This window comes from Pagrus major, chromosome 1 (assembly GCF_040436345.1).
Source record: "Pagrus major chromosome 1, Pma_NU_1.0".
Classification (NCBI taxonomy): Eukaryota; Metazoa; Chordata; class Actinopteri; order Spariformes; family Sparidae; genus Pagrus; species Pagrus major.
The window spans coordinates 6,400,457-6,420,319 of record NC_133215.1 but is presented as its reverse complement, the minus strand read 5'-3'; the positions used below and the strand labels follow the sequence as shown (position 1 = coordinate 6,420,319).

The 19,863-nt window shown below is 41.8% G+C and overlaps 1 protein-coding gene across 1 annotated transcript in view; it reads left to right on the top strand.

Annotated features, from left to right (window-relative positions):
• Positions 1-19,863, top strand: part of cacna1ib (calcium voltage-gated channel subunit alpha1 Ib) — a 166,259-nt gene that overhangs the window by 106,196 nt on the left and 40,200 nt on the right. The window contains exons 18-24 of the mRNA XM_073475926.1: positions 511-611; positions 3,841-3,964; positions 4,791-4,859; positions 13,058-13,236; positions 15,106-15,232; positions 16,926-17,051; positions 17,784-17,873. Of these exons, the coding sequence (XP_073332027.1) occupies positions 511-611; positions 3,841-3,964; positions 4,791-4,859; positions 13,058-13,236; positions 15,106-15,232; positions 16,926-17,051; positions 17,784-17,873 (816 nt within the window). The remainder of the gene's footprint in view (positions 1-510; positions 612-3,840; positions 3,965-4,790; positions 4,860-13,057; positions 13,237-15,105; positions 15,233-16,925; positions 17,052-17,783; positions 17,874-19,863) is intronic.

The window sequence follows — 19,863 nt, the reverse complement described above, 5'->3', positions numbered from 1 at the left end:
TTTAGGAGAGATGCTAAAATAGCAGTTGTGTATCTTTTTATTGATGTTGTTTATGTGTCAGAACGAGAGAGGAGCTTCAGGGCTGCTGCTAGCAGTGGATTAATGGGAAATTCTTTATTGGTTCCCAGATATGCTGAGATAATACTGAAAAAAACATAAACCATAATCATTGTGGGAGTTGGTGCAGAAATGAGGCAGCACTATTGGTTTATCTAACCTCTGCAGTGGGTTTGCAGTCGCTTTATAAAATTTCCAAGCATGCCAGAGACCTCCTTATTCAATCTGGGTGAAATTATTCAATAAATTTAATAGTATTTACATTATGGATGGAGCGGGAATCAAATAGAAGCATCTGAAATGAAGATACATTTTGTAAATACTGTAACTGTGGGTGTTGATCTATGCGACTCTTTTACAGAAAATTTCTGATGCTCAGAGCTGATGATGCTTTAACGAGCTGAGACACTGAGATCTTTTTTGCCAACCCCCGCTTCTCATTCTCTCCTCCAGAGTTTGTGTTTCCGTATCCAGAAGATGATGGAGGTGTACAAGCCAGACTGGTGCGAAACCAGAGAGGAGTGGTCCGTCTACCTGTTCTCCCCTCAGAACAAGTGAGTTCACAACTTCAGTCCAAACTACTGTAGTGCTGATAAGAAAAAGCATGTGAAGCATTTTGAGTTTCACAGGATAAATGTGGAAATATTAGCTGGGTTAGAGAGTTTCTTCCCACTGGGGGGCCACATATGCAGAAGACGCAGACTCGTGACCTTTCACAATATCATCTCAAAATCCCTCATGGCCCGACTTATGAAACTATTTCTAGTTTCTCAAAGTGCCTTTACCTTAGTCATGTTAGGTAGGACTTGTTCCTTTACTTATACAGTCACGTTTCTGTTGTCAGTTAGTTGCCATTCAGGCTTTGGTACTCACAATCTGGACACTGTACGCAAGAGACCTCAGGACGAGCAACAGAAGAGGGATCACTCTCCCAAGAAAGGCAGAAATATATTGTAAAATTACAGTATGGATAATCACGATGACTAAATATGGATCCAGGAGGATGTCAGGCAACTTCAGAGCTCACCACACAGACCTGAACCACATAACCTCCCCTCCATCAGAGGACACAACTACAGAAAACACGAAAGAGACAAAGCTCGAGCAAAACACGGACACTGAGGGAGAGAAACAAGGACAACATGCACACAAGGAAGGAGGAGAGGCTGAATCTCATGGAGGACAAAGATCCTGATTGAAAACATCTGGCACAGGCACAAAAGCCTGAATTGAAAAAAAAAATAAGCCTGGGTAGCAACACACATCGTCTAAGACATTATGTAGCAGTTTATTAAATGTGTGAAAACAAACACAACCAGCTGAAGTGAACCAAGTACAAGACCCAACTTAAAACACTCACAAACTAATGTTAGGGAGAAATACTTTAGATTTGAAGCCAAGTTTTTGGGGGCCTTTAGTAGGTATAGAGAGGCAGTTTCCCTCCGTCCATATGACTACACACACCATATACTCTGCTGAACTCACATGGACTCCAACCTCTTGGAAACCCATTGATCTTTATTTCAAACCTCGGTCCATGACAAGGGTCAGCGAGAATTGATCTGAACCAAAAAATGTGCAACAACAAAGGTTAACCCTCCTGTGAGAAAACCTCTCGGAAAGTGTCAGTACTTGTGAGAGTTTGCTTCAGTAAAGTTATTACGATGCGGACAAACAGGGAGCTGCATCGCCCAACCATTTGTTTGTACACATCCAGAAACCTGCTGTCTGCTGGTTTCACAAATGGCTTGTTAAAGTGATGTGGCTGTGTGTTTCCTCCAGAGCGTTTGTTATTGACTGTGGGCTCCGAGTCGTGTTTGTCTGCGTTATTGTGTTTTCTCCCAGCCGTCAATGCTTCGCTGGTAGAAACGCCCCTGAAAGCACCACGAAAAGAAAAATCACTCTGTCATCCAGTCGCTCACTCACCCGATCCCCTGCGTGCTGATAGCCACTTAAGGAAAGCCGGGCCCCAGGGCTGTGTTTTGGCATCCTGGCAGGTGCCATCTGTCAAGCAAGGGCTGTGTGTGTTGGCGGTGTGAGTACTGGCTTAGCGTTAGGCTATATCTCTCATAGTGTTTGTGGATGACTTTGCATATGTGCATGTGTGAGCATATGCGCGTCGAGCCTTGTTTTAGCATCAGAGTCCTATACATGTCTGTGTGTGTGTGTGTGTGTGTTTGTGTGTGTGTGTGAGCATATGTGTGTGTTTTCTCTAACAAGTGAAGCTAAGGAGAATTAAAGAAGCAGACAAACAAACAGACGCAGAAACAAGCCAACAACAGAAGTTTGTGTCTCAGGAGGTATAAGTGCCTACGCCAGCGATGCCGCCGGTCACGATCGATATCCGGGGGACAGGGTTGCCAGGTTTGAATCGATAGATTAAAGGGACAGAGTTGCCAGGTCTGGAGGAAAAGCAGTCAGATTAGTGCATTGATTTCCTCACCCAGAGAGCAGGTGCAGCAGTAGGTGTATTCCGCTCCCTTTTATAGCTGGCAGATGAGCTCAGATGGTTGAGGGCTGCACTCAGGAGCTGCTCGCTGCACTGTACTGGCTCTGACACTGACGGTTTGACAGCAACACTGCAGGTGTCAGTGGATTTTGAAGTACCCACACCAGTGGGTCTTGTCACAGGATGCAAACAGTACGTCTATGCCTGGTTTTCACTTTGGGGTAATTTTCCACTCAAAACTGTTAGATTGTTGGAGGAGCCAGGAGAGGCAATTTTTTAAATCATATCATATGTGGAACAATTTTTGGTAATGCTTTATAATAGCGTCATTGTAATAAGTGTTAGTAAATAGGTAATAAATCCCTTAAAAGATCCTATTAGATGCATAATAAATATGTTTACCAATAGATTTTAACCACAGTCTGATCTGTCGGCCACTGAGCAGCTCCACTGTAGCACCTGGGGTTAAGTGCCTTGCTCAGGGGCACCTCAGTGGTGACAATGAGGGTGGAGCAAGTGCTGCCTTTCACTTCCCCCACCCACATTAAAAGTTAATAAAAGCCTTATGAGTTTCTTATAATTGTTTATAATTAGAGTTAGAATAGTGCTACAGACACATTTCAGTTTAACTTACTTATTGTCATTGAACCTTTATTTAACCTTGACCAAGCTTTTTTTCTTGCTTTATTACAATGATTACATACTTTATTATGCATTGATTAGCAGTTAATTATGCACTTATTAACAGGTAAGTATGCCTTTTGCAGCTACCAGATCTAAGGTGAGAACAATGCCTGATCAAATCCTTCATTATGCACTTTTTAAAAATTTCTCAAAGATCCTATTTTTGTATTTTGTCTTTAGTACAATATCAGAAGGCTGGAATCAAACCTGAGCTACTGTAGAAAGTAAGGACACAATAGGGACAAATGCTCCACCAGGTGAGCCTTAATACATGTTAACTACCACTTACTAGCAGGACTTTAATATAAACATTGGCGAGTTTTTTCCATAAAATGTAAAAAATGAAATAAGATCTTCTCATCCTGTGGGGTGAAAGATGACTAAACTAAAAGGATAACAGTTTGTAACACTGAGTTTTTTTATTCTCTCGCTTCATTTAATCACATCAGGATTTCAACACATGACTCACTGCAGAATATCACCTCTCAACAGTAAATGATGTTTCCTTTCACCAGTAAGCATTGTGTGATATCTTAAAAGGAGCAGTTTTCTTGGAAGGGAACTGAAAAATCTTGAGACGCTGACATTTCTTGAATAAGTCTAACATATCTTCCTCTTCCCTCTGCCCTCCTCTATTTCTCTCTTGTCAGGTTCAGGCAGCTCTGCCAGTCCATTATCGCCCATAAGCTCTTTGACTACGTCGTCCTTGCATTCATCTTTCTCAACTGCATCACGGTGGCTCTAGAGAGGCCGAAGATAATGCAAGGCAGCCTGGTAAGAAATACTGTATGTCTATTCTTATCATTCTGTAGTCATTATAAGCTCTTGTATGATGTATTCATGGTTACCACTAGCAAACATGTGTTGGACATGCAGTGTTGCTAGGCTACAATTTTACAAAACTGTGTTAATAGTGCATATTTAATCACACACTGAACAACTGAAGCACATTTGTGTTTTGAATTTTAGTCTTAAAACAATGTCAGAGTTAATAAGAGTGATTTGACAAAACTGACCAATCCTTAAAAACTTTTACAGCTTTTGATTCTGGACTTCAAACTGCCTCTTTGAAGTCCAAATCCAATATGAGAACAGGCTCAGTAGAAGATGCTGGTTGTCATAATTTGAATGTATTATATTTCTTGTAAACAAGCCGTCTCTCCTTTAGAAGGTAATCATTTTACAAACGATTTAAAAAACAGCAATTATTTAAATTCATTGAATGAATCTACTTCAAAAAAATGGCAATTTTGGCTTCCTTGCTTTGAGCTCTCACTGAATTCTGGCATCAAGCCACTTCTTCCTGCAATCAAGCAGCAACAAAACATCGAACGAAAGGCGCCTCACATCAAGTTCAAATTAAATCGCAGCAGCTCTTTGAAATTTGGCATTTAATTTGGCAATAAGATGTTATTTTTTAATTTTAAAAACAGTCTACAGCGAGGCAGCCGAACTGATTGCGATCACACCCTGCTTTGAAGAGAAGTGTCAAATCTTCTCTCCAAACTGTTTCTGACACTTTGTTCAGTCTCTTTTAATTCTTCTTCTTCTCCTCTCCTCCTCCTTTAATCTCCCTTTCACTTCTCTCCTTTTGTTACAGGAGAGGGTGTTCCTCACCATTTCCAACTACATCTTCACCGCCATCTTTGTTGCGGAGATGACCGTCAAGGTAAAAAGTGCTTCTCTTTACTCTCTTTCTACATTCTTTCCCTCCTGTGCTGACCTTTAAGCCCATCTCATCTCCATCTATGCCTGATATCTTCATTCTTCTAGTGGTATTATTTCTTCTCTTGTTTAAAACTCTCTGTCCTCCTCTTTTCGCTGTTGTCCACTTCTTTTCTCTCCTCGTTTCCTCTCTCCTCCACCCCCCCCCTTTTATATCTCCACCCCTTTATCCCTTCTTTCATCTCCAGCTGTTTTTCTCCCCTCCCCACTCCTCTTCCTCATTTCTTGACAACTCCGCAACTGGCGGTTTAATCAGTTGCACATGTCCCATTAGCGATGGGCAGCTAGATAATGCAGTTAATTAGAAGGCTATCTCTCTTCAGCTGGCCTTTAGCTACTCCTGGACTCCCCATCGATAAACACATGCACACACACAAGCATGCACATACACACACACACACTCACGTACTCTTTTTAATCCACTAATCTGATGTCCAGAAGACAAGGCATCATCCATTATTAAGGGCGCTGTGTCTTCAGGCGTTTTCCGCATTGGTAGAAAAACCCTGTGGTGATTTATTTATGACCAGGGATAATGAAGACATGTGTAGCACAGTGAAATGTAGATTAGCTCAGCGCTGCGGTTGTGCAGAGTTCACATATATGCACACACATATGCATCTGGCCCCAGCTTGAACTTGGCCTCGGCTTGTTATTTATTCCCTCCCGTATCTTCATCTCCCGCTTTGCATCTTTATTTACCTGCGTTCCTTCGATCAGTCTTTCCGATCGCCCTCATTTTCATTTGGCTTCATCTCCTCTCCGCAGCTCATTTGATTAATTTCACATTCATCCGTCTCTTATCGTTCTCTCCGCTCTTTTGTCCCTCCATGTGTAATTTAATCAGTCGAGCTCCGTTGTTATCTGCGCCACGCTTCATTCACACTCACAAACGCGGTGCCGGCGCTCTTCTGCTGCTCATCTCTCTTATCTCAAATAGTATATCAATAGCTCTGACTTCCACTCACTGTGGAATCAAAGTTGTAACTGTCGCAGTTACTCTTCAATAAAGTATTTGTCCTTTCATTGAACTGTCACAAAATCAGAGGAATAATCTTCTTCGTGTATTCGCACATGAGCTGAATCAGCTGTAGTTGTATTTCATGATGCATAACATGTATTTGCTTGAGACGGCTGAAAAGACCTCATTTAGCAGCAATTTCCTCAGCAAGGAAAGTACAAGAAAAAAAAAAGCACATTTATTTACATAAGTCATGACAAGTTTTTCTGTAAAGCCCAAAATCATATACAGTATAATGTTTCAGCAAGCTAACAGGCCCGTGACTTAAATGGTTCCTGGTAAACTGCTAAAAAACATCTTAACACCCACACGTAACCCTAACTCTGAAATCTCATAGAGGCCAAAAGCCTAACCTAAAGTGGTACGCACACACACCTGGGAGCTGCCAGCTACATGTGTGTTTGTCGACAGTAGTTGTTAAGTTAGGGGGAAGTCTTTTCTTACCTGGGCTTTTCAATCTGAGACTTAGCAGTTAAAATGATGCCTTACTTTAGGTGCTGCAGCAGAAGATGTTCATGTCCTAGTAGCAGCTTGCCAGCACATCTTTTAGTTACACTTTGAACCAATGTTTGGAGACATCATAAAGCAATGACTTTCATAGCCCTACATGGTCAGGTTAATTAATGAGTGCATTAAGTACAACGCTCATATCACCGGTGGGTCATTGAGGTTTTGTGATCAGTGCTCGTTAGTTGTTCAAACTGAAGGTAGTCTGTGCTTTTGACACTGCTGTCTCTTTGGATCTCTCTCCGTTTGCTCTGAGGATCTGAGGAGACTGTTTATGCTCGCTCTGATTATTCATTTATTTGTGTATTTATCATTTTGAGTCAATATATGATGTTTCCTTAGAGAAGGATGCTATAAAAAAAATTTACTTGCTTGTTTAATTATTTATTTACACTTATTTTATGCTTACTTACTGACATACTTACTTAATTACTTACTTTTGGACTTACTTGCTTTGCTGGCTTACTTACTTAGATACTTGCCTACTTAATTACTTTATTACTTACCTACTTACTCATTCACTTGTTCTTATGCTCTAATAATCAAGTCAAACTGTCAGACAGCTGTCAGACTTTTCATAAAGAGCTTTGGCAATCCCTTCACACAACAAATACACATAGCGGACAAATGTTCTCGATGTTAAACCCAAGAATGAAAAGGTTAGTGCAGGGGGTAAAGACTTTGCTGTGACTGCGTGCCTTCATGGCAATCCTTGGAAAGAATATATCTCTGCCTTAACCTCTCTAGCTGCTCTCCTCCATAACAATTTCCACACAATCTGAAACAAATGTGTTGTCTTGTTTTTTCCATTAGGTCATCTGTAATCTAAGAGCTGCACACGTTCGTATGTTGAGTTGTGTGTTTTGAAACATTACCAAGCGGGGAAGAAGGTACTCCTGCTCTTTATAATGTGGTTTAAACAACAGCAGACATTTTCTTTGAACCGATACAACAAGATTCTGTTCTCGCTGCATCTCACCCTCCTCCCGTCCTCTCCTCCTCCTCGCTTGTTGCTCTTAATCGGTTGTTCCTGGCTGGTCAGTCTGATCGCTCTCCGAGGAGCGCTAATTAAACAGAGTTTCCTTCCAGAGACGCACTCCATCACAGAGGCAGCCTGCTCTCATTTCCTGTCCACACACACACACACACACACATGCACACACAGATACAGCCATACATGAGCAGTAGTGATCACTGTAAACCGTGTTACTTGCACACTGAGAGTCTGACCTTGAACATCAGTCTCTAATTAGAAACAGGGAGGGGAGTGTAGATCTGGCTATCTTCTTCACACACACACATCCAAACACACACTCATACATACATTATCTCATACGGAGTTGACTCAATCTTGTCATACTGTGTCTTTTGGCTGCTAAAACTGATCGGAGCGTTAAAAGATCTAAGCAGGTCCGACACATTCATTCATCACGCATTTAAGCAGCCATTCTGTCGCACTGCTTTCTGTGCTTATACTGTCATCACACCTTATTTATTTTTTTGTAGTAAAGAGTCTGTCAGCTCTATGATTTCCCGTCTCTATCTCAGCACTAGTCATTCAGCTGTGGGGCTGTCATGAAACAGCAATTAAAGCTTGAAGCTGACGCAAAATTCTCCAAAAACAAGAACAGCTTCCAACACGTGGAGATGGGTCGTCAGCAGAAAATGATGTTTCCTTCAAGGCATCATGCTTTGTTTTTTATTTAAAACAGCTTCATTACACTAACTGAGGGGCCCGGTGACAGAAGACATGCAGTGTAAATGGAGTCTGAGATCTTGCTTTTTCAGCTTCATTCAAGTATCATTACTGAGAAACTTTTTTTGAGATGTGTCCAGATTATGAACATGAGCACTATCAATCCCTTTTACTGAAGTGCTTTCCTAAAAGATCCCTTCCCTTAAGACTCTTCAGGTCGGACTTCGAAAAGCCTCACCACTGAATAACTCATATTCTTCACTTCTTCAGCTTTAGCACCTTTAAGCAGGACACCAAATCCTCACACTGCTCCACCGGAGCTGCTGGGTGTTGAGACGAAACTCTGCGGTTTCACTGAGCAGCTGATATCTGCAACAGGAGGATGGAGGACGCTTCTGAAAGCTCCCCTCAGCCAATGTGCCCTAATGAAAGCCTAAAATACAATAATAAGCATTTTGCCTTTTCATTCACCAGGAAATTAGTGTGCGCCACCTGAGATACGCAAGTATTTTGCTTTTTAAGTTAATGACTTAATAACAATGATAATAAAAATGAAATTAACTTTAAATGTTAATTACTAGCGACAAACATGATTGTAATTGAAAAGGTGCCACACAAACACACTTTATACTTACCAGGTGGCCAAAACAGTTTGACAGCAGCGACAGCAGACTGAATCCAGCATGCCTCGACTTCTTATCAGCATAATCAGCAAAGACCCCATCAGAGCCACAGAGCAAACTCGCCAAACATCCACTGACAGCTAGATGTGTAAAAAACAAAGCATGCATAGGGATACTAAGGTAATATTTTCCCCGTTGGTACATTTGGTATTTGAGACAAGCAACATTTCAGACGTTTCTGTATTAAACTGAAGAAATAATTTCTCAAAAGGGAAAAGGTCAGCATAGGCTATAAAACTGAGCAAATGAAAAGCATCTCCTATGCTAGGAAACTGAAAATACCAGATAAACAGAAGATTAAACAAATGATTGTGCATTAGGACAAGTGTTTCAACTTGTTCCACCTTTGAGACAGTATATTGAAACACTTAAAGCAACAAAAACATGTTTTGCACTGTATTAAGCAGTAAAATCCATTCACATACCCAACAATGGTGGAGCAACACTGGCACAACGTCCTTGACTTATCCACAACTCTCTTTCTGTGGCTGTTGTAAGTAACTGGGGACTGATTTAAAGATGCAGTTGGCTCTTCCAGCGCCGGTGTTTCATTTGTGCTCGCCATAGTGCGACTGACTCGCACGCCAATCAGCTATCCTCAGCCCATGTCGCTTTAGACGTAAAGCCAAAGGTTTTCGGGGAGAACTCTTGTGTGTGGCTGGACTGTGACCCTCATACGGAGACGTGACCATGAACCGTTACAGCCCCACTCATAGCCACAGGGTCAGGATGCAAACCTCAGTCTCTGGCGCCAAAGCTCTGCACTTTTAACACGCACCATCCACCCTACAACCTCTGCCTTTGGTGCAACAACTTAACGTTTTCTTCAGTCTCAAAGGGTTTTGAATGTATAACTTCAAGGAGATAGGATCTGCTAAATCAAACAGATTCTCAGCCCACATTTGCTGGTCAGGGCCAGCCCACACCCCACAGTGGGTGAAACTCAGCCACAGTTCATATAATGATTAACTAACCGGCTGCCTAAAAAGCTGGCTTTAAAGACTGACTCTCAAAAAGAAATACTCAGACTCATTACCCAAACACATTATAGTTGGCTACAAAGTATTATTTGAATGTGGGAGGTGTAAAGAATAAAGTAGACGCTCATCTGTGATCTGGTCATTTTCAGGTCATTGTGCAGCGATGTGGTCTCGCAATATCCAATCTTAAACATCAGATTGCAAAAATAACGCCGAAGCGACAAGTACAATCATTGCTGTATTTTGTGCTAAGTGATATTGCAAATGGAGTTTGGATGTAATTTAAATTGGAATTCAATGTGACATACTGGCACTGTCTGCCAAAGGACAGCTGGTAGTGTGAGAGAAACAAGAGCAGGCTTTGATGATAGCGCTGGCACCAACCTGCTATAGATTTCCCATGCATCATGTTTTATCATGGCGATATTTGATCTGCTTAATGGAGGCCCCGCAGCATCCCGATACTCCCGAGGGGGGCTTCAGTATCGCCGGCTGCTATTAATAAAAGAGCAGATGTATTATAACTCGCTCTTCAACCTGTCAAAACATGACAAAAGACCTATCGTATAGGATGTGACAGTGACTAGCTGCTGTGCAGATCTCACCAGCGAGGACAGATGAAACATTGCCTTGCAGTGAGAGTTTCTGAACACGCTGGCTGTCACAACACGGCGGGGAGATTTTCCGTTCCTGAACAGAGCTGTATGGAATCCTGCAAACTGACTTCTTCAGTTGGTTTTCTGAGACAAAGATGTCTTTCTTCTCTCTCTCTATCTGTCTGTCTTCGCTTTGTCTTCATTCCCAACCCATTTTTTTTATATCTCAACAAGTGACACCATATATATATAAATTCAATCAACTTACCTGTTGTTCTTTTCAGCAACAGCCTACAGCGAGGCAGCCGAACTGATTGCGATCACACCCTGCTGTGAAGAGAAGTGTCAAATCTTTTCTTCCCAAACTGTGTTTCTGACACTTTGTTCTGTCTCTTTAAACTCTAAAGTGGAGTAAATCGTGAAGATTCATGTCATCTCTTACTTGGTATACAGTAGGAGACAGCTCATTTTTCCTCCTCAGTTTACGTGAATATTGTCTGAAGAAGACAAGTCATGACTTCACCCGTTGGTTCGTCCACTTTGCTTTCGAAGCTTCGAGTCTGGCATCGTGGCCATTGCTATCTTGGTTTTTATTGGAGCCAGAAGTGACCATATTTGGAGGGCAGGGCTGGTTAGGATATCCTGATTGGATCTGATTGAGAAAGCATGCCCCGCTTTATTATGTCTTTCACTCTAAATGGGACCATAACTTACAAAATAAACATCACGCTGCATTGAAGAAGACTTTAAACCAGTGACTGAGACCGTGAACTTATGAGGAAACTATTTACTGAGATAATAAATCAAGTAAAAAGTATGTTAATTTCTCATAAACTTACATACAATTGGACTGAAACCAGTGGAGTCACCCCCTGCTGGACATTAGAAAGAATGCAGGTCTACGACACTTCCACATTGGCTTCACTTTTTAGACCTGGATGCTTCATCCAATATTATACATTCATATCAATTAGTTACAATAATACAGTATTTCTGATCACAGCTGATGTCACAGTGGTGACAGTATTAAGAGTTGGTATGATAAAGCCACTAAGGATCACTCACTTCTCTGCTGTATGGCCAGTATGTTCCAGAAACTCACATACAACAGAGCTAAATAGACCCATACTAAGTTAGCTTCAGAACTACTGCAGAAGCGGATGGCAGCATATGGACCAACGAGTCAGAAGTGGAGTGATTTCAGGACATTCTCAGTGGACGTTTTCACACAGTTTGATTCGTTTTCCAAAGACATCTCTGCGACGCCGCTGAAATCTATCGTAACTGGTGTGAATCCAAGCTGACTACAGCTCATGAGGGAGCGTATTACACAGTTTTCAGAGCAGCCTTTCAAGCCTAAAGGTGGCACTCAGTAGATACATTTTCAGTGGCTTATTTTGTAGAAGTGTGCCGTCGTTATGCTCGTGTGGTGTTCCCAAACAGACACACAAATCCCACCTTTTCCTCTGGTGGCATTTTTGTGCCAAACAAGGCAGACGTACCCAGATGAACGCCTTTTGAAAAGTGCTGTTTCGACATGACAGCAACACCAAGTTGTTATTGTCATGAAAGCAGCTGGCATGTGTCAAATGATGTCGAAACATCTGCCATGCAACTTTTTTTTCCTACAACCTCACTCACTTTTTGATTTCCAAACTTTCTATTTTTCTCTATTTTTTTTCCCTCTCATGCCTTTGTTCTTCCACCTCTCATTCCTCCCACCGATAGCTGTCTTGTTGTTTCCACATAAATTGTTGATCTCCCCCCGTCTCACCCATCTCACCCATACTGAATATTCTCCTCCTTCTCCTCCTTTTCTGGTTCAATCCCCATCAGGGCTTTGCGGAGTGAGCGAGACCTCCCATCCAGCTGCAGCTCGACGGGGACAGACTTTAAAACTAAGACAAAATAGAAAAAATATGTGCAGCTGTGATGTTTGCAGCTCCAGTCACAACAACACAGAACCTCCTCAATGTTTGTCATTTGTGGCTTGCAAGTTTAGTGCGTAAAGAGGATTTTGAGCAAGATTGCTGAGGTAGCACAGTGTCAGCAGTCCAAAATACTTTAATTTAAACAGAGTAAAGCTTTTCCTCGAATGATTCTTCTTTTAATCATAGACAGTTCCCTCAGTTAGCGTACAGTCAGCAAAACTCAATGTCAACACAAAACTTGCACAAACAAATCTGCAAAACTTTGATTTTTCATCATTCCAAAGACTATGAAGGATAAATTAAATGTGCATGTGTTCACAGACAGACCAGTGGTGGAGATTTCCACCGCTGCCTGAAAAACAACTAGACTTGGTTTTGTTTAATCTTCTTTTCCTTTATTCCTCTCCTTTTGTTATTTCCTCTTCCTTTTGAACATGCACTTTCTGGGATTTAGAGGCTGTTGCTTGTCTTTCTTCTCCTCCTTCCCTCCTTTCATCTCCTTAGAAATGTAACTCTTTGGGATTTAATACCTCTTTCTCTCAATCACATATTCTCTCCTCTCCTCTCTTGACATGGATGAAATGCCAGTTTCAGATGCTAAATAAGAATCTGAATATCAAAGTGTGTGTGTGTGTGTGTGTGTGTGTGTGTGTGTGTGTGTTCACATCTGGCCACTGTTGCACTACCTGTGTGGGATTCTGCATCTCTCTCTCCCTTCGTCTCTCCAGGTGGTGTCCATGGGTCTGTACCTGGGCGAGAAAGCCTATCTCAGGAGCAGCTGGAACATTCTCGATGGCTTCCTCGTGTTCGTGTCTCTCATCGACATCGTGGTGTCGATGGCCGGCGGGGCCAAGATCCTCGGGGTTCTCCGTGTTCTCAGGTTGCTCAGGACGCTACGCCCCCTCAGGTCAGGAGAAATAAACCTGTCATGTTTTCTGTTAAAGCATGATCAGTTCAATTGTTTAGTGAATAAATAGTTTGACATTTTTTAGGAAAAACATTTTAGATTCATTTGTTAAATATCAGTCTTGCCACTTGGCAGCCATCTTGGCAACGCCCCCTGGGCAGTTATTTTGGGCTGACAGCACCAGGCCCGTGTTTAAATGAACGTTACAGTTCAACAGAGAGAGTCGTGACATAGCGCCGTCAGCTCATCCAACCAGAGCTCTTGAACAAATACGAGTTTAATGTCTAATATTTGAATAACCTCAGCTTTTTGGTTAATCCTGCGCATTAGTGTGATATCCTCCTCCGCTCACAACAACACAATTGGCTGATACCTTTCCCAGTCTGCCTGTCCTGTCCAGATATGTACCATACAACCATCATCTCTGGCATTACAGACTTTTTTTGTTCAAAATGCTGTAAAACGTCTTGGCTACAGCCAGGAGAAGGTAAGTTGGAAGCAGCTAGCCTCACTCTGTTCAAAGGTAATTAAATCTGCCAAACAGCAGCACTTCCCCAGATTTCCGATCAGTTCTGATGCAACCAGTTGGGAATCAAGTTACCGGTCAATAAACAGTCCAGCGCACAATCCCCCATAAAATCGGCGAAGTGTCATTTTCACATATCGGCTTTCATATGGATGAAACAAGTGAGATACAACATGTTAATGAGTGAGCTGATGGGCAGATAGTGTTAGCATTAGACGGAGCCAGGCTAGCTGTTTCCCTTTCCAGTTTCCAGTCTTTGAGCTCATCTAACTGGCTACTCGCGGTAGCTTCGTAATTACTGTAGAGACATGAGAGTTGTAACGATCTTCTCATATAACTCTTCATCAATAAGCATATTTCCAAAAACTGTCAAAGCACGCCGTTAAGAGTGTCAATCAGCCAATTACTGCAGTGTGATGAAAGGAAAGTCCACGCAGGCGTATATACAAAGCACATATGTACTCTATAGTGAGCACATGTAAATATTTTGGTCAGTCTTCCTCCTCTCTGCTGCTGCTTTTAGATTCATGATTTGATGATGATGATCTTTTTATATTACAGTATTTAATGAACACGATTGAGGACAGTGTTCCCCGACCGTTTAAGGTTAACTTGCCTCCCACAGATACAGGTTACATACATACAAATAGTTTTATATGAATAACTTGTCTGTCAAGACCAAAAACAATGATCAGAGAAAAAATAAACCTAATTTTGTGAACCAGGTTTTCTGCTTTCCTGTCCTATTTATTATTTCATGACACTTTTTAGTTTTTAATGAAAAAAGGTTATTAATAGATTTATAATCTCGTGACTCCCCACTGCTTTAAGATGTTTTGTCCATTTATTACCCAACATTATCCGACAGAACAGTTAGGAGAAGAGCTGCGATGGAAGCAGCAGGTGAACTGAGGTGCAGGGAGCTCAAATTACATCCAGCTGAGGTCATTTTAGGTCTGAATGAATTCAGTCTGTGCTGTATTTCATTATAAGCAGTGGGATTCTGCACAGTCTCTCCCGTTCAGACTAATCTATCTTTGCTTAAACTATTACAAATGTGTTTAAATGTAAATGCTTTATAAAACTGAACTTAATAGAGGGGATAACGTCTCTTAAAGCTGTGTGTGTTGCATCAAAGTGACCCACACAGCTGCTCTTTTATTTTCTGCTTTTGATGATTATGACTCATATGTGTTTATATATAAAAGCAGGTCTAGACGTTTAAATTTTAACTTTTTTGCCTTTGAAGTCTGTATAACTACCACGTACTCATCTTTCTCATTCCCCTTCTCTTTGTCTTTTATTCTTTCTCTGTCCCCCTGTATCGCTCCTGGGTCCTGCAGGGTGATCAGCAGGGCTCCGGGACTCAAGCTGGTAGTCGAGACCCTCATCACGTCCCTCAAGCCCATCGGCAACATCGTCCTCATCTGCTGTGCCTTCTTCATCATCTTTGGCATTCTCGGTGTTCAGGTAACACCATCAAATACAGATTTTTGTGTTCTCAACCTTTCTCTTTCATTAATCAGAGGATCTCACAAGCCTTTTATTAATGTATAAGGACTGAGATGGTCAAACTGTTGCAAATATTACACGACCTAACATAGCAACCCTTGTGCTCACCATAACCCTATTAGGTTTTTATCACATCAGATTAAAAGCGGGTCAAAATATGCTTCCCGGGGGAACTATTATGCTCTACAGTTCAATCTAGAATAAAATCTAAAAACCACGAAATGGAAGATTAAACATGAACAGGAGAGAAAATGAGATGAGGCTGTGTGGCCCTGTTAGCACCCACAAGGAAATCACGTTCTCACAGCATGCTCGGAAGGCTAATTAGAGCAGAATCCAACACGAAGCGGTATAACGGCAACACATCGCTGTGCACGAATCCAACAGTCTGGAGTTATTTTTCCGGCCGTAACGAAGCACAGGCTGAGCTTTAGAAGACCAGGATATCTGTGCACCAGGTATGATCCACAGCCTTATCGGTCCTCTGCAGGTAAACGTGTTCTGTACATTTTTAGAAATGTACTTTTAATGAAGTTATGGGACTCAAAAACTCAGGTAGAGGTAGCTCTGAATCTTACGCTTTGAGTAATATCCACACAACAAGAACAACAAGATGTAGTTTACTCCATCACTGAGTATATTGTGTTATATTACACCAGAATTATAGTGTACATGCAGGTTTATAAATGCAGATAAACTTAGGCTACAAAAAAATAGTTGATAGACTTATTTCCCGTTGCCAGTAGACAATATTTGCAGGATTTTCCAGTGTGTCACTTTCGTCGTCACAAACACGCCGCAAAAAGGGAACAGCAGAAAGCAGTGATAGAGTTAGTGATTTTCTTTTACTTCAGTCTCTCTTTCAAAAACTCAACCCTGACTGAACAATGCTGGAACGCTGATTGAACGGAGACGGATGGAAAAATATTTACATGGCAACATACAGAGGTCGAAAATGTGCGTGTCCACCCGAGTGTCCTGTTTCAATCACTGCAAATCACAGCTGGAGCCAGTAAACACCTGTGACTACTGCAGAGTCATTTAACCCCAGGATGAATGCCAGTGGCACCCTCTCCCACTGCGGACAAAAGCCAGATGTTAGTGTTTATTTGGTCCAGTATGAAAGAGGTATGAGTCACTGGTTGTATAAAACCACCAAAAACTGACAGGATGTACAGTATCTGCACAGCAGGCTTCATCAATAGTAATTTATACTTTTTATCCTATTTACAGGTGAGTTAATAAGTCTTGCAACGTACATTTCCCCATTTTTATTTCATCAGTGCAGTCCCATATTTTCTTTTGCATCTATGTTGTCAGTCACACCCTGTTCTTCCTGGTTATTATTCTCACCGCATCTGCCGTTATGCATTTATTACTCTCTCCCCTCTTTGATGTGTTGAATATGATTGAGAATTAAAAACATCTTCTCTCCGGTGAAATAAAAACCACACCGTTCACATCAAGCGCTGATGGATTTCTCAGTTAGGCTTCATCCGCACACTAGTTACGGATGATAATTACGAAATTACTTCAAAAAGCCGCATGAAATTAAGCGGCTGCACACAAGTGTTGTCATGACTTCATCACAATGTGTCTTTGTTTCGCCCGTCTATCACGTCCCGCTCTCTGTGTGTGTTCTCCCTCGCAGCTCTTCAAAGGAAAGTTCTACTACTGTGTGGGTTTCGACGTGAAGAACATCACTAACAAGTCCGACTGTCTGGCTGCCAACTATCGATGGGTTCACCACAAATACAACTTTGACAACCTCGGACAGGTACAAGGAAATATATAGTGTTCTGAGCTTATTTATTCTTGATGTACATAAACAATGGAGCACATATTCATGAAAATAAAAAGAAATGAGTAGCACACCGTACATGACAGGTTTTCTCCAATGACTACATGACAGGAAGTAAACTAGAGTAGATGAGTAATTCTTCCTAAAAGGAAAATTTGTCACTAAGTTAATGTAAATAGACAAAGTAAGAGAGTGATACAGTAGATGAATATTCAACTACACCATTTAAAGATATGCTATGTATAACTTTTGCAAAGCTTAAGATCGACGGGTGCGTAGGAGAAGACCGAAGCTGACAAAATCAGGAAAAAGACTCTCGCACTGTCCACTGAAGATATGCTGTGTAACATTTCAGCACTAATATATCTACAAACGACTAGACCGTTGTTATATATGTTGTTGAGTTGTAACCCCGAGAAATCCATATTTTTTACTCAAGATAACTTTTAACCTGTAGTGTTGTTACAACTTTGGGTAAATGTCTGCAGGTAACATCGATACGTTGAGTGAGGAACGAAGTTTGCGAACATGATTAAACAAAACACAAAGCTTTGACACATGACGCTGTCTGTGAAGCAGGTAGAAAGCCTGCGTAACGTCAAATAGATTTTCAACAGCAATGACGATTTGTTTAACAATGAAGACAACAACTCCCATGATGCCGTGTGTTCGTTTTAAGTGGTTTGTGTGTGTGTGTGTGTCCTCCAGGCTCTGATGTCCCTGTTTGTGCTGGCCTCAAAAGACGGCTGGGTCAACATCATGTACCATGGACTGGATGCAGTGGGGATAGACCAGCAGGTAATACAACACCGGTACAAACTTGTGTAACTACACTTATGTATAACACACAGTGTGAGTTAGCATGTGGAAAGTCTTGTACTGTTTACCATCTCCATGGTGGCAAAAACTAAGCAGCCCACATGCTTAGATCTCATCCTCGTCCTTCAGCTCTTTTCTGGGGAAACCCACGCCTTCTTCGGCCAGATGGAATATTAAATCTGTCCTTCTGCTCACCCCGGATCTCCACCCAGTTGGACGTGCTCACAACTCCTCCACACGGAGGAATCCTGATCAGATCACCACCTCGATCAGCTCCAATAGAGGAATACACTCTTTTCACCTTATTCTTAGAGTTGTAGCTAAAAACAAGATGATCTAGTGGTCTCAGATTCCAGCTGGCTGTCAGTTGAAAAGCTCCATAAACCTCCTCATTCCACACTGTTCTGACATCGGATTCGGGGGTGGGGGATGGGGGCTGTCCAACAATCCAGCAATTTCTGAAACTTTCCAAAACTGACAATCTGACATTCACACCCACTTCATGCCTTGATCGTCAGCTGTGTGGAGGTGAGAAATAAGCCTTTGAACTTCTCTCTCTAGCTCTGTTTTCTATCTTTGACACAGCTGTAGATGTCACTGTTCATGCGAACAGAGAGCAACACTATGAACTTCTTCCTGGAGAGACTGCCTGAAAGTGTGCGCTTTTATCTCATATTTTAATGATATTGTTCAAATAAGATAACGTTGAAATATCCCATGTCTACGATGGTGAACAACACATTCAATTTCCATCAACATAACTACCTGGGAAGTCATTCCTGGAAACTTTTTTAGAAAAGGGCAGGCCATTTCAAAAAGTACGTGGTAGGTAATATGACAAAGCATCTGTCTATCACTGTCTGTCACGGGCTAACTCCAACCCATCAAATCAAGAGTGACAGAGCGCTACCAGCAGAGCTCGTTGGTCAGTCAAACTCTTGCCGAAGTCCGTCATGAGCAAAAACATCTAGAAAGGCCTTCAGTGTTGGTGTTTTCCGCTTGTCTTTCAGTGAAGAAATGCTCTTCTGATATAACAGATGCTATAGCAGCTTCTATGCTAACCTCGTGACGAGCCGCAAGTGTTGTTTTCAAATGAGCAGTCGCTTCTCTCGCCGCTTGCCACTCGTGAACCACACTTACAGCTGCCAGTGTTTCTCATTCCATGTTGATCGGTCTGAGCCACTGGGGTTCAGCCAAAAGCGCATAGCATCAGAGCCTGGCAAGACAGAAATTAAACCTGTACATCCATATTCCATCTGTGTCTCTATTGTCAACTATCAAATAAAGGTCCAATGAGTCCAATCGCGCTGCAAAACAAAGTAAGGTTTTGGTAAAAGATTGAATTAGCTCGCACTAGATGCTGCAATAACCTGTCTGGTGACATCATGCCATCATTCCTGAACAGAAGACTGATATTAAAAGGCTTTTTGTGGACTCTCTCATCATTGCTTTTCTCGCAACTGCAAAAAAAAAAAAGCAATAATGATTTCTTGAGTTGCCTTTGGGCAACAGTTGAAAACAAAGGCCAGGGTGGACTGAAACTACTTTATTTTCATACAATGCCGTTTGTTACACAACTTTACCAAAGATGAAGAGCTGTTACAGAGCTCTGTCTGTATAATGCACTGCTTCACAGAAGTTTAAAGCGTCAGTTAACTTCCCTTTAACGTCACAAACCACGCACACATTCACACACGTGACGTCAGAGTCCAATGATACGATGCAAATTAGCCGTCTGAAATGCCTACAAAGTGAACAGATTCCCTTTAGAATTGGTTTTATTTGAAAATCTATTAGGAAATCTATTAAAGGGAGGGCATCATCCTGGATGATTCAGTTTCTCCCGCCTCGGGGTGAAACCCCTCTGCAGTCCAACATGGCTTTGAATGACTAATCCCATTTGCACTCCACCCTGTGCTTTCAACACTCAACGCTCCTCCAAATTGAAAGTCTGACTCTCATCTCCGGT